This window comes from Rhinolophus sinicus, linkage group LG16 (genome assembly GCF_036562045.2).
Source record: "Rhinolophus sinicus isolate RSC01 linkage group LG16, ASM3656204v1, whole genome shotgun sequence".
NCBI lineage: Eukaryota > Metazoa > Chordata > Mammalia > Chiroptera > Rhinolophidae > Rhinolophus > Rhinolophus sinicus.
Window position 1 is genome coordinate 27,438,434 of NC_133765.1, and position 22,062 is coordinate 27,460,495.

Here is a 22,062-nt window from a genome sequence, read left to right on the forward strand (position 1 = left end):
ATTTGCCCCAAACTGCCTTGAACTTGTGCCTCCACCTCCCCCCAGAGCTGTGACCAAGGCTGGCCGAGGAGGCTGTGCGTAATACTTACTACACCTCTGGCTGGCAGGAGGCTGAGCATCTGCAGGGGTTGGCTGGGTGGCTGGCTGGACCGGGCCTCGGGGCTGGCCTTGCCGAGGGTCTTGGAGCAGCGGCGGGAGTGCCTTCGGTGGGACTTCCGCCCTTCCTCGTGGGACTGGCTGCGGTGCCTGGGGTCAGGGGAGAGAGACCTGAGGGGCTTTTGAAGGGGAGCATGGCACAGGGGTAGTTGAAGGACCCAGAGGATCTGAGGACTATAGCGTGTGCTTGAGTGTGTTCGTAAGAACTATGTGTACGTCCATCCATCCACCCACCCACCTGCCCATTCACTCATTCATTCATTCACTCACTCATGCATTCACTCATTCATTCATTCTCTCATTTGTTCATCTGACAAATGTTATTCACATACTGGGCACTGTTTGGGGAGCTGGGGATGCAGCTGTGAAGACAGGAAAGGTCCCTATCCTGATTTAGTTGATTGCCCTTCCCATGTCTGTGATTGTCTCTGTCTGTCCTTGTCTGTATGTGACTGTATGTCTGGGCGTGTCCATCTGTGTTTTCATGTGTTTGCCTATAAATATAATGGCGTACTTCTGTGTGTCTTCGTGTATGTGACTTCGCCATCTGTGAAACAGAGGCATCTTGTTGACTGTCACCCAAAACTTTTGAAAAAATATGGCTGACAAAAATGACATGGCTGCATCCTGCAAGCCCGCCAGACCTAGATCTGGCTGCTGTGTCTGCAGCGGAACCAAAGGAATCTAACTCTTCAGAAAGGGTCTCCTGGATTCCACATAGCCCCTTCACTCTGAGCCCCCGTGGTAATAAAAATAAACCTTACTGATGTGCATGGCACCTGTAAACCTCTCTGAAGGTGCTTTCATCGTCCTCTCTACAACTTGAAGACATAGACAAGGCAGGTATTGCTTTCTCATTTTATAGATGAGGAAGCTGAGGCTCAGAGATGTTTAGGAACTTGCCTGAGGTCACACAGCTTACAAGTGGCAGAACCAGGGTCAGGGCAGTTTTCCACCCCTGTGGGAACCGATGCCCGTGGTTCTTGGTCTAGAGTGTCCCTCTCTGCTCTGTGGCCTCCAGATCATTTATACTGGGTGTGTGGTCCGAGGGCCAGCCCTCAGGTTGCTTCCATGCCTGCTGGATTGTCCCTCAGCTCGGCAGGCACGGGGGAGTTCAGACAGCAACACCACCAGCACGAGAGGTGACAGCAGAAGGAGGGCAGAGGCTGGGGTCACCTCCCTACGAGGTGAGTTGGGGAAGGTAGAGCGCGCTGCCCTGAGAGTCTGCAGGCAGCTCCTGCACCACCCCCTGACCCGGGCCAGCAGGGCTACCTGCAGAGAGCTGACGCGGCCTGGGCTAGAGGCAAAGGGCTCAGGCTGAGTCACAGACCTGGGTGCCCGTCCCAGCTCTGCCAGTCACCGTGACCTCGCTCAGATCCCTTTGCCCACCAAGACGCAGTTTTGCCAGCTGCCACGTCAGTAATGCAGTTGAGCTCAATGAGTCAGTGTCCTCCAGACAAAGTTACCAGGCACACGCCTGTGGTTGAACAAGCATGTTTATGGCTCCTTGCCGTGAGGGAGACTGTACACCCTAGGGAAGCGTAGGACGTCTGCCTATGAGAATATTAGAAAGAACCCATGTGGGCATGTGGTAGGTCACTTTGGGGAGCTTTGAAGGAACTGGGGCTTCGTTCTGGATTGGATACTGTCAGAAAGTGGAGGTAATTCTCTGACTGGTTGTCTTTACAAATCTTATATACAAAGAGGGGAGAGTAGCCCAAGGCCAAGGCCATCACTGGTAAAGAAGCAGTTGTCACTCATGTTAGCCAGGAGGGAGAGATGCTGGGTCACTTGTGTGTTTTGCATAAAGTTTCTGTTTCGTCGGGGCTCAGGCCTGATTCTAGAGAGGTCAGGGTCACACAGTGGCTTTGTCATATGTCCCTGCTCTTTGAAACTGTTGCTATTCAACGGGAACACCAAGCCTCCCAGTAACCAGCACAGATGTCAGGGGCTGCTTTTCTCTTTCTTCCATACTTCTCACGTTGGGCTCCGCGTTCATACCACTTGGGGAGATGTAAAAGTCTCGCTGCTTAGGCCCGACCTCATCCAAATCAGAATGTCTAGAGGGTGAGATCCAGGCACTGGTATTTTTCAAAGCTTCCAAGGCGATTGCAAAGCTCAGCCAGAGTGGAGAAGGCGTGGACTAACTCAGGGGGTTACTGGGATGATTAAGAGAAAAATGTATTTGAAATTGCAGCAGAGTCCCTGGCACGGAGTACGGCTTAGATCACTGTTTCTCCTCCCCCTCCTTCCTGGAGACATACCAATTTAACTGGGATCCATTGGCACCAGGACAGAGAGATTTTTTTAATCTCCCTGGACATGTAGCCAAGTGTGAGAAGAAAGAATAAAGCAGCCTCTGATATCCGGAATCTGGCCTGGACCACGAAGTAGGCCTTGTAATTCCTACTGGACAACCAACTGCAAACCAATGCCAACAAAGCTTCTTCTTTTTGTTCTCATCCACAGAAGAACCCTCCTCCCCTTCTCAGGCCGGAATAGCCAATGTGTCAGCAGAGAGCGGGTCCAGGTTAGGAGAAACCTGACTTGAAAGGGCCTCGGAATGAGGTGGTTTGTGCTGTGTGTCCTTTCATAGATTGCTTAGCTTCTCTGTGCTTAGAGCAACCCTTAGTGAGAGTGCAAAGTCCAGAGCCAGACTGCACTAGTTCAATCCTAGCTGTCACTTAGTAGCTAAGCGAGGAGCAAGTTCCTTAACCTCTCTGTGCCTCAGCTTCCTCATCTGTAAAATGGGGATAACAATAGTGCCCACTTGATAGGGTTGTTGAGGGAAGCATGCAGTTGATAGAGTAAGCGTGCTTAGCACCTCAGTGCCATGTTAGTGGCATTTAGGAAGCATATACGTTAGCAAGTCCTTACTGTGGAGACAGCAAGCCCCTTTTGTCTGCAGCCCTTTCTCTAAAGGGAAGTGATAACAGTGCCAGGTAGGGCCATTCCTCATGAGAATGGAGTCATGGATTCGTGGAAGGGCTCTTGGCGGTGGCTGGGGTGAGGAGGCTCTTTGGGGTGAGGGGTTACCTGCTCTCACAGCTTGAGTAACGGGACTCCGAGCTCTGGGACCTCGAGGGGCAGTGGTGATGGCGGTGGCGGTGAGACTTTCGGGGCCGGCTTCGTGATCTTGGGGTGGGGGTGGGGACGAGGAGGAGAGAGAGTGTGTGTGGGGAGAAAAAGAGAGAGAGAGAGAGAGAGAGAGAGAGAGAGAGAGACAGAGAGAGAGATTGATTTTGACCTTGTGACACACATTGTCATCTCACCCCTCCTCACCCCTCCCATCACCCCAGCTGGCCACATGGGTAATTGGGGTGTCTAACCAGCCATACTGACAGTGGAGGCGATGGCCTGGATGCTTCAGCCTCCCACCCTGCTGGGAGCAGGTCTGCTGCCGAGTACGCCCTGGACAGGAATGCCACCTCCATGTGTCACCTCTCCCTCGCCTAAGGCAGGAGCCTCAGTTTCAGACAGCTTCACAGGCCAGTCAGATACCATAAGGTGGGAATCAGTCAGGAACTAAAGAAATAGAAACCGAAGGGCGGGCGGGCGCGGGTGAGAGAAAGGAGCAGCTTGGCCCAGAATAGTCGTGTGCTGCTGCACCGTCTAATTTTTCAAGCAAATGTAGAAATTCAGATTTGTATGGAAAAATGGAAGCTTCAGACTGTTTTAAATGGAAGCTCATGTTTTTGAAAAATGACATTGTTTGGGGCAAACAAAACACATTTGCGGAGTAAATCAGGCCTTTGGGTTGCCAATTTGTAACCTCAGACCTAGAAAATGAAGCCTAGATTCTTAGCGTGGAGTCAGAAGCCCACTTTCAGGGTGAGTTACAAACATCGTCAACAGCACACGTTATAGTAACAACTGTTCCAACCACTGGTAGTTTTACAGGTCACGTCAGCGCTCTCTAAATAATAATAGTGACTCAGAAGTGGCAGTGGCAGTGGTAGTGGTCACTAAGGATGTACAAGGAACGTCAGTGTTTTGGGCCCAGCCAGGAAGCCAGTGGGAGTTAGAGCTGATTCTACCAGGAGGTTAGCTCAAAAAAGGACTCAGGGATTCTTGCGATGTGATAATCAGACCATGTCCCTTCCCTGCTTAAAACACTCCCATTGCCCTCAGTCCAAAGTCTGACCTTGAACCCCAGGCACCTTCAGCAGGCACCTCCCGCCTGGCTCTCCAGACTCCTTGCCTGACAGCTCCTGGCCTGGCAGGCTCAAGAACTCGGAGCTGCCTGTATTCTGGCTCACACGTTTCCCAGTCCATGGTGTTCTCATGACGATGACGATGATGAGGATGACAGGTACCCCGTATCTAACACAGACTGTGTGCCAGGCACTGTGTTCTAAGCATTTTCCTTAAATGAACCCATCTATTCTTCATAACAACCTATGAAGTAGGTTCTCTTATTATTTCCATTTCACAGATGAAGAAACTGAGGCGCAGGAAGTTGAAAGCACTTGCCTCACCTGCTGCTTAGAATGGTTCCCTGCATCCTCACCCCCAGCCTAGAAACCCCTCGTGCAAGAAACCTGCCCTCACCAACAAGCCCTCTTTCCAGCACCAGGGCTCCCCCTGCACCCTGCACTTCCATCTGCCACCGCCGTGCTGTGACCTGCCCCTCTGCAGGGTGAGCTCCTCGAGGCGGGATGAATACCTGGGTCACTTCTGTCCTGGGCCCCCCACAGGACGTGCTGTGCATTCGGGCCTCACTAAGGGATGCTGAATAAAAGGCGGTGAACTCACCCCGGTGGTCACTGTTTAGAAGCAGTCCTGATGTGGGACTCGGCAAGTATTTATTTCAGGGCCACCTTGATTTCCTTGCTTTTCTCTCTCCTGTCTCTTGTCTTTGACTTTCATGACCTTTCTTATGTCCTGCTAGCGATTTCTGGGACTCATGCAGCTCTTGGCACTGGGGAGGACGGCAACCTTGCTGTCCTCAGGTAGGCAATCCTGGTCTCAGGGGCGATCCATCCCAGTGCTGTTAAGGTCTGAGCCTAGCCCCTGGCTCAGTGGGTGTCTACACTGCAGCCCCACTGGACAAGACATGCTGAGGACCCGGAGAACATGTCTGTGCTTAGCATGAAAGCATATGCAATATATGACCAATAATTGCCTCTTGATTGAATTGAACAAGCTGATGGTCGGGAAGCTCTACTGCTTCCTTCTGGAACTGTCTCCAGGCCCTGTGGTAGTGGCTGAAATGCCCTCCTTTGCACTGACCTTGGGTGAAGAGACCCTTTGGAGCAGCAAATCTGAGTGCCCTCCCCCTGGGCCCCTGCCTCCCATTTCCTTCCCTAGCAACCAACTACCTTTCATCCCATTGCCTTTGATTCTCACTTTAGAAGCTTCTTGGCAGGAGATAAAATATTAGTTGATTGGAAAACACACACACTAACATTTGCAGGGTATAAAGTAGGTGGGTTGTAACCAAATTTACTTTTAATTTGGCTGGGAACTGAACTCCACAGGCAGCACTGGCTGATTTGAATTTCTACCAGCTATAAACCATGAACCAGCGGGGGCTCCAAGATGCAGGCAGGAGCTGCACTGATATCCCTATGCCCTAGGCCCTGGCAGCCAAGTCTCGGACTCACGCACACGCTCCCACATGTGCATGCACGCGACCATGCTCCCTTAACGACTCGTGCACACACAGCACACACCTGTGCACAGGTAAAAACCACCCCCACCCTCCACACACATCATGCACACAGATCCATAAGCAGTGCACACGCAGAGTGCATAGAATTCACACCCAGCGACAGACGGTGCACCTACAGGTACCCTGCACACGTTCACACGGGAATATATAATGCATTCGTGTGGACACAAATATATACCACACACACACACACCAATTACCCACAATGCATAATACATTTGTGCACACAGTTCACACAAATGTTTGCGTGATGGAAACATGTATAGACATTTATAAACAATGTGCACATCACATGCTACATATAAATAAATATACAATTCACGCACAGGAACATAGGGTTCACATACAGTGGGCACGCCAGGCACAGCGATACACACCGTTAACTTTCATGCACACACAAACACACATGCGTACTCACACGTCATATACACAAGCTTCGGCACTCACGCTGCCCCAGGCCCACACAACAAGTCCACACACGGGTCTGTCTTTCCCTTCCTCCTTCCCGCTCATCCACCCACGCTTTCCCTCTTCCTGTTAAGTAAGTACCTCTAACACTTGGGCTGTTAAGAGGACAGGCCCCCGCCCCAACTGGACAGAACATTCCAGGTGGTCTCTACTTACTGTTTTTTGTGCCTCTTCTCTTCCCTTCTTTTGCTTTTTGGGCTGGAGGAGCTAAACGAGAAATGGCCAATTAATTGAAAGCTGCCAAATTCCAGTTAAAGATAAAATAAACAAATAGTTAAAATGCTTAACACACAGTGGCCATTAGATCCAGACAGTTTGCAGACGGACACCAATCATCCCCAAGACCAGAGCAATAGCTGCTGAATTTTTTACCGAGCAAGTTCAGCTCGAGACACGACTTGGGGTACGCGGGACGCCAAGATCAGCTTTGGTAGATGAATGATAACAGTCGTAATAAAGCGAAGAGTAACATCTGACATTTTCAAGGCTTTCTTATAGGGTGGAAATGCTGCTAAATACTTTTTGTCAATAATCTCATTTTATTCTCCCTGCACCCGATGGGTACAGACACAACATAATAACTACTCATTTTACAGATGTGGAAACTGAGCCTCAGATGAGCCCAAAAAATCTTGCTCAGAATCACACAGATGAGCTGGGATGTGGCCCCAGACCATGGCTCTCCAGAGCCCATGCTGTTGTCAGAGGAGTTTCTAAGAGAAGAGAATGGAATTTTCAAGGAGATTCTCTGAAGCCTCACGAAGCTTGGCAGATTCTGAAATGTTCTGCCCATGAATATTCAAGTCTCTGGGTTTGATCGTTTTTGGTTTTGTTTTTAAGTCAGAGGGCTAGGATATGGATAGAATGGACAATCATGACTTGGGGTTCCAGCGTAATCAAATCGAGGCCCCAGAAGGTGAAAACTATTTGGTGGTTCAAGTCAGACTGGCTTCAGGGGGTCACCCAGAATGCATTACTGGCCGAGGTCCTGGGAATGGGAAAATTGATTTCATCCAACTGAAATCATACCTTGACGTGAGCGGGGATCTGTCTCCATGTTTGAGACTCAGCCTGGGCAGTGAAAGAGCCCAGGACCTCACTGAATGTTTCAAGTTCATGTCCCAGCTTCACTGCATAGTTGCTGTGTGACCTTGGGGATGTTACCTGTCTTCTCGGAGACCCAGTTTCCCTTGCTCAGGCTGTTGGGCTGAATGGATGGATGACGCTGGTAACCACCGTCTACTTGTTAATTGAATGAATGAAAGGGATTTACACTCTCCCAACTGCTCTAGCTGTGGCTATTCTTATTTAAGAAGCCACAGACCGAGTGTCCTGATCCTGTCTGAGAGATCTGGGTTGCATTTTGCCTCTGCCCTTCTAACTGTGTGTCTGTGAGCATGCCTGTCACATCTCACTTGTCTGAGTCTCAGTTTCTTTTTTTTTTTTAATTTTATTTTATTAAATTTATTGGGGTGACAATTTGAGTCTCAGTTTCTTCATCTGTAAAATGGGAACAACAAACATATCCACCACACAAGTGGTCATGAGGAGAAATGGGGATTAAACACGCACACACGTGGAAGGGGCTTAGTGCAGGATTCAATTTATAGGGAGGACCCGTAGGTGACAGCTTTATTTGTGCTCCCCAGTGTTTCCAGCATAGTAGGACTTGGCCTGTGTCCCTTGGCCAGGATCTGGGAAGGCTTTGGTAGGGTGGCTGGGGCTGATATGTCTCCAGATGCCCCAACCCATGGTTTCCATCAGTGGTAAAACCAACAGACTCTGGTAAGGGTAGGGAGTGTTTCCAGGGAGGGCCATTGGTAGGGGCTGGGTCTGGAGAAATCACCCCTGATGGATGTTGGAAGCTGGCTTGGAACTTTCAGGAAAACCAGCCCAGATGTTCGTTTTGGAGGAAACTGAGACATAGGAAGATGAAGAGGATGTCCCCAAGAACACAGAGGTGGGGGCCGAGAGCTGAGCCCAGGAGCCACAGACAGCTGAAGCAAGTAACCAGAGGTGACAAATTTCTTACCTGTGCCTTCTCTTCTTGGAGAATGACCTGATTGAAAGGAAAAAAAGGAAGAGAGAGAGGGAGGGAGGGAAGGAGAGAAAGGAGGAAGGAAGAAAGGAACAGAGGGAGGGAGGGAAGGAGGGAGAGGAGGAGAGGAAAGGAAGAAAATAAATATAGATGAGTTTGAGGTTTCTCTTTCTGGGATGAATTTCCCCGTCTAGACTGTGAGCAACTTGAGGTCAGAGGCTGGGTTTTCGTCACTGTTCTGTTCCCGGGGCCCAGAATCCTTATTCATGACACATGATGGGTATTCAACAAACAGATGTGAAAAATGGGAGTTTTTCTTTTAACCCTGAAGCCTTGTTAATTGAGGAGAGAAAACAAGTAATCTCAATACATATCCTACCCCTCGTTTCTATTTCCAAAAAAGTCAACCATCATGAACCAAACATTCCGAGAAGTTGGAGAAGATGGACCAGCAGTAAGTGAGGTTTTGGGAAGGATGGGTGTCAGGTTTCCGCCTCTTAGCCTCGCATTTTGTGGTCCTCCTTCCTGATAAACCTCCAACCCCTGGGCCAACTGGAACGGGCGGAAAAAGCCTGTTTTTAACCTTCTGGCAAAGTCTTTTTCTCATGTGAAGAAACCCTTGAGTGAGAAGTCACTTGGCTTCCATGGTCCATATATGGAAAAGTCCCCCAACCTGGGACAAACTGTTCAGTATAGGAAGGTGACAAGATGGCAGTCCACAGTCATGGGAAGTCCATTGCCTCTACAAAGGACTCCATGTTAGCAAAGGTTTCTAACACAACATTTCACTGATTGGTCGGTCCATGTCTTGTAATCAGCACAAACTCAGCATCAATCAGAACATCTGGGCAGGTGGTGGACGAAGTCAGTGAAACCAAACTGAGTTGAGACCATTCTGGCAACAACGGATGACATGTGACCACACCCCTTGATTCGGAAAAGCTGCTTTGGGGCAACTTTGAACCAGGGGTGAGATGCAGGGGGAAAACCCAAATGGACTCCTTGATCTTTTGTCCTGTCGTGATTCACTGCACAAGTAACCTACTATTGACGTACGAAAATTGGAAGATAGAGATAAGCAAAAATAAAATATAAACCACTCTTTCCCTACCCACAGTGGACCACAGCAAATAACTTATACAGGGAGCTTCAAACTCCCTGTCCCCAGGGGCCAAGCAGGCTTTGTCAAATGTGCGGAGATGTGGGGAGCCGGCTAAGTGAGGCCTGTGGCAAGCCGAGCACCCACGCTCCGTCTCTACGCACAGCAGCTCCTCAGCTCCAGCTCAGGGTTGCCTGTGGGAAAACTGGTTCAATGAAGACAGAGCTTCTGATTTCACAGAGGAACTGAGAAATTTGATTTTTTCATATTGCAAAATCTCCCAATTATAAAATGTTGGCTGGGCCCATGAATCACAGAATTGAGTCTTCTGGTGTATATCCTTCCAGTCTTTTTCTTCCCCCCATAAACATACGTGTGTGTGTGTGTGTGTGTGTGTGTGTGTGTGTGTGTGTTGGGCACCTTTTGGAACATGTGTCCAGGATGCCCTTTAACTGTCCACATACGTGGACAATCCAGAGGCCATGTTTTGCATGATCCCATCCTCGAGGACACAGTTAAGCCAACCAACCAGAGAGGCCTTCCCTGGGAATTTGGAATAAGCGACAAGACAGAGGTTCACTGTCCTCTCGTGGCTGGGCCTGCAACATGGAGAGATGGGAACAGGGTACAGCCATGTCTCCCACAGGGAATGGGGAGCTGTATATCCTGCATGGGTCCTATCAGCTCTCCGCTCCTTGGTCCCAGACCCTCCCCGAGGCCTGGCTGATCCCTGAGACACCCCTGTCTCCTTATCATAGAAGTCCCCTCTGGCCTGAGCGAGCCGTAGCGGACCTCTGGTCCTCCCAACGTACGTATACTAGATGCAAATAGTGAACAATTCACAGGTAAATATTTTACACCAATGAAATGACATGCTTCCAAATGACCTCTTGGTGCCATCCACTCTCCTCCCAACTTCCTCCCTACCTGGGTCATCCTGTTGGCCGACAAGGAAGGACCATACCTGTGTCGCTTATGTTTCTTGGAACTTTTCTTCTTCTTTTTCTTGACAGGTGATGGGCTATATGATGAGGACCTGCGGGGGAGGGAGAGACCCTTCAGAGGGAGGTTCTCAAAAGCCAGGGTTGGGTTCAAAGAGACCCTTCTCAAGCCCCCATGCAGGTCTCACCTCTTTCAGTAACACACACAGGATAACGCCAATACTGATATGAGCTTGCATTTGTTTTAAACGTCAGACTGAGGTTCAGGTGACCCGAGTTCCAATCTCGACCTTGCCACCAATTCATGAAGTTAACTTGGAGATGTCACTCCTCTCTCTGGGTCTGTTATGTCCCCACTGATAAAATACCAAGGCTCAAACTCAGTGCTAACTGGGGCTTCTCAGAATACATGAATGCAGCGGCCTGAGTGTCAGACAGTAGGGAATGGTGGGGATGGTGGTGAACTAGAGAGCGCCTGACGGAAGGGGCCACTGCTTCTCAGGTCACCTGAAGGTCCCATATAGGAATGCAGGCCTGGGACTTCTAGAACACCTGCCTTTTCAATGGAAGTCGCCAGGAAAACATATTTTCATCTGAAATCTCCTGGCTTTTAGATGCTGGCCATCAATTCAGAAGACAAAGCAAAACAAAAAAAAAAACCCACACATTTTACAGCTCAAACAAAACTTGTCTGCAGGGGGAAATGCAGGGTTGAGAACAGCCTGACTCTTAGAGAGCCACACTGCCCGTTCCCAAACACGTGCCCAGTGGACGTTTATTGAATGTACGGATGAATTAGCTAGTGAGGCCTGATGCCTGCGGTTTCCTGCTTTAAAGTGTTCGCATGCCCACCCCTAAGACCAGGAAGCTCAAGCCACTTGGCCCAATTCCATCACTCATCCTACAATAGCTGGAATTCAGGGTCTTCATTCACATTCCCTTTTGGGTCCTCTTTGGGTCTGTCCTCTTAGAACAAGGCTAACGGGTTGTCTAGGAAACAAGGTCCCAGAGAACCTGGAGTTGGGGCTTCCATTCAGACACTCCTCTCTGCTGCCCCCTGCAGGCTTCTTCAAATACTGCCTCTGAGGTTTGGAGTGATTTTCTACTCGCCCCTCTAAAGTTTCTGCCCACCCTTTTGGGTTTGGAACTCTGGACATTCTTTCAGCCTGATGAATAGCAGCCTAGAAGAAAATCTGGAAATCTTTAAATAAAAAGAAGTTTTTTAAAGGAATTTGTACATAGAAAAATAATTCATAGGGTACAAAAACATCAATAGCTGGCAAAAATATAAAATCCATTATCCTTGTCAATTAAACCTGCGAGATGGGTGTGGTGGAACCACCTGAGGAGCCTGGAATCAAGCTCCTGCAGTTTCTGTCAGCCCCTCTCTCTGCTTTTATATTCTCATCTCCAAATGGGGACAATAATGCCTGCCCCTTGATTGTGGTCAAGGGCAAAAGAGATCATGGAGAACACAGTTCTCAAAAAAAAGAAAGAAATCAATACTTATGGTTACGACTATGTTTCCAATTAATTGGTTCTTTATTATGTGTCAGACTCTGTGACAGTTCTTTCCTTCTCCATTTTTTTCCCCCACCTAATTCTCACCAAACCCCAAGAGGTAGGTATTATCACCACTTTACAGAAGTGGCAACAGGCACAGAGAGGTGAAGTGACTTCCCTAAGGTCACACAGCTAGTTAAGAGGCAGAGAGGGAATCTGAACCCAAGGGGAATCATTGTTTGATTCCGAAACCCATTTTACCCCTGTTTTGTCCCTTCCCCCATCTTCAAGGTTTCATCTCCTCCTCTGGGGGTCCCTCACCTCCTTCTTTTCTTCCTGGTGGATTTCTTCTTTTTCTTCTTCCCCCTGGAGGAAGGTGGTGGCGTCAAGTCTTTGTCGCGGGAGGCACTGTGGGGAGCAGAGTCAGGCATTAGAGGACCCAGGGTTCCCCAAGCACCCAACCACGGCTGTTGCAGCTGGGGAAGAAGGACCCGGTTTCTTGGAGGCTGAAGGACCCATAGCAAATACCTAATTACCACCTCATGGCTGATTCAGTCCTACCTCAGATTAAGTGCCTCAAATAAAGAGTTAATGCCGACCTAATGAGACAGACGCTGTACATTACCCAAACACCAATTGATTATTTAAAACAGAATTATAGAGGTTAACTGCTCTTTAATAGATTTATTATTGAATTTTCAAATGGTTCACCTCGGTAAATAAATCACTTTTTAAATAATTACTCAGCAGTCCAGCCCCTTCCCTCCCCAATACATCTTGTCTGTAGTTCCTGCTGGAAATTTAATAGGAGGCGGATATGTTAAATAGCAGCTGATTATTAAAAGTATATTTGCCGAGGTCTAATGTAATGAGATACATATCTTATATTGCCTCACAGAACCTCAAAAACCTCTGCTCTTCAGGAATAATTATTTCCCATTCAATTAAATTCAAATGTTCAGGCTGCAGTTAAATGAAGTCAAGTTATCTCCTTTTATAATTGGGGCAGACTCCAGGGGATTTTTTAAAAACATTATCCCATGGCAAAAGGAGATGGTTGGGATGGAAAATTGTTTGGGAATTGAAACATGCCAACCCAGTTGGACCACAGTGGGAAAAATGTAATATTAATAAGAATATTAATGTCATGATTGGGAATAACACAACTACCATTTATTCACTTATTATGTGCCAAGCGTTTTATATACTTTGATACAAAAACACTTTGAGGATGGTATGATTTTAATTGTCTCATTTTACAGATGAAGAAATTAAGGCTCAGAAAGTTGAACAGGCTTGCCCATGGCTGCACAGTGAGGAAGTGTCTGAGCTGGGAACTGAGGTCAAGACCTGTGTGAGTCCTACCCTGAGAACTTTTCCACAAAACCAGCTGCACTCTCAAATTTGTTTGTGTAGCCATTCTTTTGGAAATTACCCAACTCTTCACAGAACATCATAAAATGCGGCCACGTTTAATTCCATTCTAAGAATCTGGATCATTACGGTTAGTAGAAAAGTAATGATAAAGTGGTTACAATTTATGTGACGATCTCTGCATTGCCCGTGTAAAAATCGTATAGCTATATCTAGAACATTTTCAAGAGTCACTTTTAGCAGGTTAAAAATAAATATCAGAGGGATTAAGTACTCAGCTACTTAACTACACTTACACGTTATAAAGGACAGAGCACACATTTCCAGGAAACAAACAGGCTGCCTGTGTAAATGTGGGAGGCCACTTCCAAATTTTTCCTCAACGAGTGCTTGACACAGAGTAAGAGCCTAAAAAATATTTGGTGAGTGACCAAGTGAAGGATGAATAGATGAAATCATTTAACCACTGATGAAATCATCTTGTTTCATATAAACATTGCCCAGTGTAACAGCTGCCAGGAATTTGAGAGGAAAAAAACAACAACCCTAAAACAGTTAAGGGAGAAATACCTAAGGCAAAAAAAACAAACCAACAAAAAACTTTTATAACTGTGTCTTACTTTTTAAATATTTTTTTTCAATTACACTTGGCATACAATATTATATTAGTTTCAAGTGTACAACATAGTGATCAGACATTTACATAACTTACGATGTGATGATCTCAATAAATCTAGTACATATCTGACACCATACATAGTTGTTACAATATTATTGACTATGTCCCCTATGCTATCTATGCCTTACATCCCTGTGATTATTTTGTAATTACCAATTTGTACTTTTTAAATCCCTTCCCTTTTTCACCCATCCCCTCAACCCCCCTTCCATCTGGCAACCATCAGAATGTTCTCTGTATCTGTGAGTTTGTTTCTGTTTTGTTTGCTTGTTTGTTTTGTTTTTATAGATTCCACATCTAAGTGAGATCATATGGTATTTGTCTTTCTCTGTCTGACTTATTTCACTTAGCATAATACCCTCTAGGTCCATCCATGTTGTTGCAGATGGCAAGATTTCATTCTGTTTTATGACTGAGTAATATCCCATTGTATATATGTATCATTTCTTCTTTATCCATTTGTGAACTGATGGATACTTAGGTTGCTTACATCTCTTGGCTATTGTAAATAATGTTGCAATGAACATATGGATACTTATGTCTTTTCGAATTAGTGTTTTGGTTTTCTTCAGATAAATACCCAGAAGTGAAATTACTGGGTCCTTCTTTGTCTCTTGTTATAGCCTTGGTTTTAAAGTCTTTTTGTCTGGTATAAATATTGCTACCCCAGCTTTTTTTATTTGTTTGTTTGTTTCCATTTTCATAAAAATATATTTTTCCATCCCTTTACTTTCAGTCTGTGTGTGTCTTTCCATCTGAAGTGAGTCTCTTGTAGGTATCATATGTAAGAGTCTTGTTTCCTTATCCATTCAACCACCACATATCTTTGGATTGGAACTTTTAATCCATTTACATTGAAAGTAATTGTTGATAGATATGTAATTATTGTCCTTTTATTATTCATATTTTTATCTTTTTCTTAAAGAAGTCCCGTTAACATTTCTTGTAATACTGGTTTGGTGGTGATGAATTCCTTTTGCTTTTTCTTGTCTAGGAAGCTCTTTATCTGTCCTTTGATTCTAAATGGTAGCTTTTTGGGTAGAGTAATCTTGGTTGTAGATCCTTAGTTTTCATCACTTTGAATATTTCATGCTAATCCTTTTATGCCTGCAAAGTTTCTGGTTGAGAAATCAGCTGACAGTCTTATGGGAGCCCCTTTGTAGGTGACTAACTGCTTTTCTCTTGCTGTTTTAGAATTCTCTCTTTATCTTTAACCTTCAGCATTTTAATTATGATGTGTCTTGGTGTGGGCCTGTTTGGGTTCATCTTGTTTGAGACTCTCTGTGCTTCCTAGACTTGTATGTCTATTTCCTTCATCATGTTAGGTAAGTTTTCCATTATTATTTCTTCAAATAGGTTTTCAATTCCTTGCTCTCTCTCTTCTCATTCTGGTACTCCTATGATGCAAATATTGTTATGCCTGATGTTGTCCCAGAGGCCCCTTAAACAATCCTATTTTTTAAAAACATTCTTTTTTCTTTTTGCTCTTCTGATTGGGTGTTTTCTGCTACCTTATATTCCAAATTGCTGATTTGACCCACTGCTTCATTTACTGTACTACTATTGATTCTTTCTAATGCATTCTTCATTTCAGGTATTGTAATCTTCATTTCTTACTGGTTCTTTTTCATGTTTTCTATCTCTATTTTTATGTTTCCTATCTCTTTGTTGAAGTTCTTACTGAGATCATAGAGCTTCCTTCTAATCAGTGTTTTGAACTCTGCCTCGGTAGATTGCATGTCCCCATTTTATTTAGTTGGTTTTTCTGGAGTTTTGTTCTGTTCTTTTGTTTGGGACATGTTTCTTCATCTCCTCATTTTGGCTGCCTCCCTGTTTTTATCTCTGTGTATTAAGTACAGCTGCTATGTCTGCCAATCTTGGTAGAGTGGCTTTATGTAGGAGGTGTCCTATGGGACCCAGTGGTGCAGTCTTACTGGTCACCTAAGCCAGGTGCTCCAGGTGTGTCCCTTTTGTGTGTTCTGTGTGCCCTCCTGCTGTAGTTGAGGCTTGATTATCATTGGTACATCAATGAAAGGGATTGACCCTCAGGCTGATTGGTTGTGAGGACTGACCATGACTATAGTGGAGGGGCTGTTTTACAGGGGCTGACCCTATGGGACAGGATTCGCTCTTTGGGGGCTCTGGTACCTTCCCAGGCTGCCCTTTTGGTGTGTCTTTTGTGGAGGTGGCTGGATGGTGCTCCGGTGTAGTCTGAAAGAAGTCATCAGGTATGTTGGTTTGGGGGCCTCTTGGGAAGGGTTCTGGTGCAGGCCAATGTCAGCCATTGCCTGTGCCCTGCCCGGGTCCACTTGGTATGATCTACAAAGTGATGTACAGAATGGCTGCCAGTTGTGCTATGTGTGGAGGTGCCTAGAAGAGGCTAAGCTGCAAACTGAGTCTGGCTGCCACTAGTGCCAGGTTTAAAGCTGCCTTAGCAAGAGGTATGGGGCACCCTGAGGCCAGATGCTGCTTGTTTGGGGTTTATAACCTTTGAGGTTTTAGGAAAGTCAGCAGCATGAGCCAAGACAGGCCATTTGTATGGAAAAGCCACTGGAAGCAGCTTAGGTGGGCACAAAGGTTGAGTGGGGTGGGGTCTCAGGGAACATGAAGGCAGGGCAAATGGTGTTAGCCAGGTTGATGGAGACTCAGGACTTCTCTTCCTGGCCCTGGAACCCAGGGCTGAGGAGCTTGGGGTGGAGCTGGGACCCTTCACTCCTCAAGGGGAACTTCTACAGTTGAGCTTTGCCTCCTGATTTTTAACAGTCACATGTAGATGTGAGACCAGCCTGTTCTGCATCTCTGCCCCTCCAAGCAGTCTCGAGGTAGCTTCTTCTGTATATCCTCAGTTATAGAATTTCTGTTCAGCTAGACTTCAGGTGATTCTCAATGATGGTTATTCTCTAATTTAGTTGTAATTTTAATGTGGTCCTGGGAAAAGGTGAACACAACATTTACTTTCTCCTCTATCTTAACTGGAACTGTAAAAGTGTGTCTTATAAAACAGAGAAAGATTTCGTTGTTTCAGTCAATTACTCCCACGTCTTTCTGGAACCCCAGCATCCTAGGTTTGGAAACTACTATCCTAGACTCAGATTTAAGTGACAGGGTAAAACCAAGAATCCCTTAATTTTGAATAGATTTGAGGTCTGCAAGGGTAGATAATCCACCCCCCTCATAAATCTCAAGTGCCTTTATGCAAGTAGGTCTGTATTTCCTCTACCTCTTTCTTTCCTGGCATTAGTTCTCCTAGGTGTGCCCTCACAGCGGGGCTAGAAAAGCCAGAATAGTGGTTAAGTACACCGCAGTTATATCAGCAGCAGTTAAATATCAGCAGTTAAGTATGCAGTGGTTATGTATACAGCAATTCAGTAGCCAGTGGTCAAATATGCAGAGGGTACGTATGCAGCACTAAACAATGATGGCTCTATAAACGGACACACCTGGAAGGAGTAGACTGGGTAGAGGAGTGGACGTCATCTGTGAACGCCACCCTGGCTTTTCAAGCCACTTCTTCACAATTAAGTTCTCAACCAGAGGTCCCTGTTTATCAGCCTCAGAGGCTATGAATCCTTTAAAACAGAACACTGCTTCGGGGAGCATTCCTGGAGCATATACAGTTTTCCTGGGGGCAGCACTCATCTAATTCTCAAATGGGTGACCAATATGGCTTACAACCCCTACCTTCATGACCCAAGAACTCCAGGATAGAAGAAGAGAATTTGGATCAGATCAGCCGTCCTTAGGCTAACCTTCGCCCTGCTACCAACTGACTTCAATTTTCACATCTGTAAAATGGGTTTGACACCCCCTGATTCAACATAAGGGGGCAGAGGGTGTCTCTGGGGGTATTGCTGACAAGGACACGAGATTCATTTTCTGTCTGTCACTGTGGGGTGGGTAGATGCAGGCTCAGGGCAGCGAGAAGAGTGGTGATTTGGCTGAAGAGTAGAAATAAAGCTTCAACCAGTCAGGGAAGCCAGACTATATGCCAGTGTTATAAAGAGAATCAATTCTCAAAAGGCCAAAGGCAGGCCAGGTTTTGAATGTGTCTAGCACAAAGTCTATAAGTAGAAGGTAGGGGGATAGCTCAGCTTTTACATTAGCATAATGTGGCAGGCTTAAGTCTAGGATATAAGACTCCAGTCTAGGATATAAGAGACCAGAGTTCAAAACTTTCTTCTGCCACTTACTGGCTGCCATATTTTGGGTGAGTCACTTTACCTCTTCAAGCCTCAGTAAAATCCTGTATCCTCAGATGCCAGCACAGGGTCAGTCACGTGGTAGGTGCTCACGAAATACCGGTTGAATAACGGAACTAAGGGATGAATGCAAAGATCTGGAACTCGGGACATAGATCTGGGCTGAAGTCATGATTTGGGAGTCAGTGGCTCATGGTGTCATTAAAATGGAGAGGAACTACTCTGTCATTTAAGGCAGGGGCAACAAACGGTGACCCATGGGCCAAATCTAGCCCATTGCCTGCTTTTATAAATGAAGTTTTATTGAAACATAGCTATGTCCATTTGATTACATGTCATCCGTGGCTGTTTGGTGCTACAATGGCAGGGTTGGTAGGCATGGCAGAGACCATCTCGCCCACAGACCTAAAATATTTTCTACCTGGTCATCTAGAGGAAAAATTTTGCTGATCCCTGATTTAAAGTTCTGAAAGAGGAGGCCAGAGAGACAAACGTCATTTCTACATCTTTAACTTGAACTTTCTCATTGGACTGAAGAGAGAAGTGGGGGCAGCATCTCACCTGCGTGCTCTGGCAGGACTGAACTCCCGGCAGGTCTTGTCTCTCTCCCAGCTGTTGGTGCCCAGAGCCTCAGTGGCCAGATGCTGGCTCAGCTTATCCGAGGGTCCATCCTGAGCTGGGACCATGGGGCTGCTCAAAGGTTCTGTCCTACAGGGGCAGAAATAAGGAGGCAAATGTATTAGCATATGATACAGACTCAATGTTCATTAGCTTTTCATAGATGTCCTAGTTTCCCAGGTTCCCTTGCAGTTAGGTTGGGGGCCACGAGATTTTCTTTGACCAATGGTCTCTGAATGGGGGGGTGACATATGTCAATTCCTTTTGATGCAGTAAGATTTGTGTGCTTTCTCCAGCTCTTGCTTTGTCACAGGGATGTTGGAGGCCACATACTCTGAAAGGTGAAGCTATTTGGTGGAGGAGAGATGCCTGAACCACATCAGATTTTGCATGATAGAAAAAAACCTTAGGTTAAGCCACTGAGATGGAGCTCATTTGTTACTGCAGCATAGCCTGCCCTATCCTGACTAAATCACAAGGAGAGGCTGAAAACCAGCACGTCACTTCCTTCCTCAAGGCGTAATTTGAGATCAAAGCCTGATAACAACTCCCCTTTGTTATTTCTATTCCATTTCCCTGACTTATATGGTACAGGGACACCTGAATTCAAATACTGTTTTCACCATTTAGTAGCTATAGGACCTGGGGCCAGCCACTCAACCTCTCTGAGTCAGTTTTCTCCGTCATAAAATAGGGAATAACATCAGTCCATATATTGTTAAGTTGTTGTGGAGGTAAAAGAATAGAAGTAAACAGGAAGACCTAAGAAGTGTCAGCGTCCTTTCCCTTTACTTCCCCATGAATCAAATCTCCCATTTGGTGTCCCTAGCAGGTGTGAGGCCACCTACTTGAGATGCAGTTCCCATGAAGGCCTGAGGTTCCCTCCTTCATCTAAGATGAGCTCTGAACATACGGAAATTATCCGAGTGCCACCTCCTGTGAGTGCCAGAGGGGGAAAGGAAGTTGCATACTCAGTCTTTGAAGAGACTATCACTCAAATCTCCGGGCTCCTAGCCAGGAGGACTCAGGAGTCTGAGACACAGGTGGTTCTGGCACCAACCAGCAGACGCCCCTCCCTGCTCACACTGCCTGCAGAGTCCAGGTCAAGCATCGATCAGAAACATCAGCACCAAAGTCCTGCAGCCAGTGCATCAAGATTGGTTTTATGGCTCGGGATGAATGCATCTGATAAGCCCCCTGCTCCTTAGGGCTGCTAGGAGAGCAGGCCAAGCCCAGTCGATACCAAAGGAAGGGCAGCAAAACACATCCATCTCTGCAGCCACTATGGTGCAGCTTTAGAAGGAGAGCTGGGGGAGACTGCAAACCCAGGGAGAACGAACATTGTAGTCAGGGCTTCCCTCCTCACTGTCAACTCCACGCTTCCAGAACTCCCATACACCATGCTCAGCTTCAGCTTTCTCTATACCTCCCTGCCCCACCTCTTCTACTATGAGGGTCCCATGTCCATGCCTTAGATCCTGCCAGTCTATTCATGCGGAATGCTGTCCTCGCTCTTCTCAGACAACTCAAGGCTTGTGATTTCTGCCCAGTCCCCTGCAAGGCTTGCCTCTTCCCATACTTGTCCTGGCTTAGGCTAACCTGCATTCATTAACTCCAGTTCCCTCAGTGTCTTCAATGTGTGCAGGCCAGTTTGAAATGAGGGGACGCAATGAACAAGACAGAGATGTCCCCTGTGATCATGGTGGAGCAGGTGAGAAACACGTAAGCAAGTAATAACGTGGCTTATTGGATGGTAATAAATTATGGAGAGAATAAATCAGTGTATTGGGACTAAGAAATGGGAGGGTGACTGTTATCCTATATAGACTAATCAGGAAAGGACTTTCTGAGGAAGTAATGGGAGTAGAGACTTAAAATATTAGGGACTAACCTTGAGGTTCATGATAGTTTTAAAATGTATTCACAGAGTCATTGACACTCCCATCCTCAAAAGATGGAGCCTAATTTCCCTCCCCTTGAATACTGGATGGGCTTAGTGAGTCACTTTTAATGAATAGAATAAGCTATGGAGAATAGAATACATCAGAAGTGATACTGTGTGACTTCCAAGACTAGGTCACAAAGCTTCTGCTTCACTCTCTTGAATTGACCACTCCAAGGGAAGCTAGCAACAATAATCTGAGGCCACTCAAGTGGCCATATGGAGAGGCCCATGTGAAGAACTTAGGCCTCCTTATTTTACTATAATATAAGACCTGGTCTTTAATATAATATAATATAATATAATATAATATAATATAATATAATATAATACTGGGTCTTATATTAATTTTTGCTCCAAAAGACACATTAGAGCTGATGGTCCGACTAGGTCTTATTTTTGGGGAAACAGGGTAAGATGCTTAACCACAGAGCTGGGAGGACTATGGGTGGAGCTGGGCCCCTTGTTAACGCTCTAGTCCTGACTTCCGGTTAAACTTTGTGGTAACTTCTGGAGGAGGGATGCTAGTAAATACAATAGCCATCTTAGACTGGGGCTCTTTTCCTTCACCTGCGCTGCAGGTTGGAGCACCAGTGGGATGTGTGCATCCGCACGCTCCTGGGGTGACCTTGTTTCTTTCTCTTTTCCCAAATAAACCATTCTTTTGGTGGATTTTCTGGAGAGTTATTTTTTGCCAGTCAACACGGTCAAGGATAACTCCAAGATTTTGAGCCTGAGCCACTGGCAGGATGGAGCCACCACCGATGAGGTGGAGATGGTGCTGAAGGAAGGAGACTTTTGGGGAGATCTAACCCCTTTTCTATGATACGACAGTCCCTTTGCCACTCTTACCGCAGCTCTTAATAATATGTTGTTGCCATTTCACTGTCGTCTCTCTCACTAAATTATGAGCTACTTGAGAGAAGGATCATGTCTTATTGGCCCCTCGCCCACTGCTTAGTAAACACTCAGCAACATTTGTTCAATAAATAAATGCAAGAGCACATGCATTGACTCAAGAGAACATTTGTTTCAAAAAGCTAGTAAAAAGCTTTAGAAATACTTTGAGCTAATCCCTTTACGTTAGAGTTGGTGGAAATAAATGAGCCAATGCCTCAGTCTACTTAGATGGCGCAATCAATGCCTTTTCTAATCTACCCCGTGTTTCTCTAGGAAAAGCGATCAGTAAGCTTATCGTATGGCCCAGCAGAGCATTGAGTTGGACACACACGAGGCTGGGATTTTGGACTGTCCGGGACCTTGCAGGAAACCAAGACACCAATCTGTGGCAACCAGAGGCAACCCTCCAATAGGCAAACATGGAGAGCTGATGTGAGGAGTTTGGCAGTGAATAAATACGCGGTGAGTTGG

At 46.3% G+C, this 22,062-nt stretch overlaps 1 protein-coding gene across 2 annotated transcripts in view; it reads right to left on the reverse strand.

Annotated features, from left to right (window-relative positions):
* Positions 1–22,062, reverse strand: part of SRRM4 (serine/arginine repetitive matrix 4) — a 155,209-nt gene that overhangs the window by 28,895 nt on the left and 104,252 nt on the right. For both annotated transcript variants that reach the window (XM_019753969.2, XM_074321011.1), the window contains 7 exons: positions 18,693–18,839; positions 12,201–12,287; positions 10,400–10,471; positions 8,331–8,357; positions 6,455–6,505; positions 3,193–3,291; positions 90–246 (listed from right to left, as the gene is read on the reverse strand). In XM_019753969.2, the coding sequence (XP_019609528.2) occupies positions 90–246; positions 3,193–3,291; positions 6,455–6,505; positions 8,331–8,357; positions 10,400–10,471; positions 12,201–12,287; positions 18,693–18,839 (640 nt within the window). The remainder of the gene's footprint in view (positions 1–89; positions 247–3,192; positions 3,292–6,454; positions 6,506–8,330; positions 8,358–10,399; positions 10,472–12,200; positions 12,288–18,692; positions 18,840–22,062) is intronic.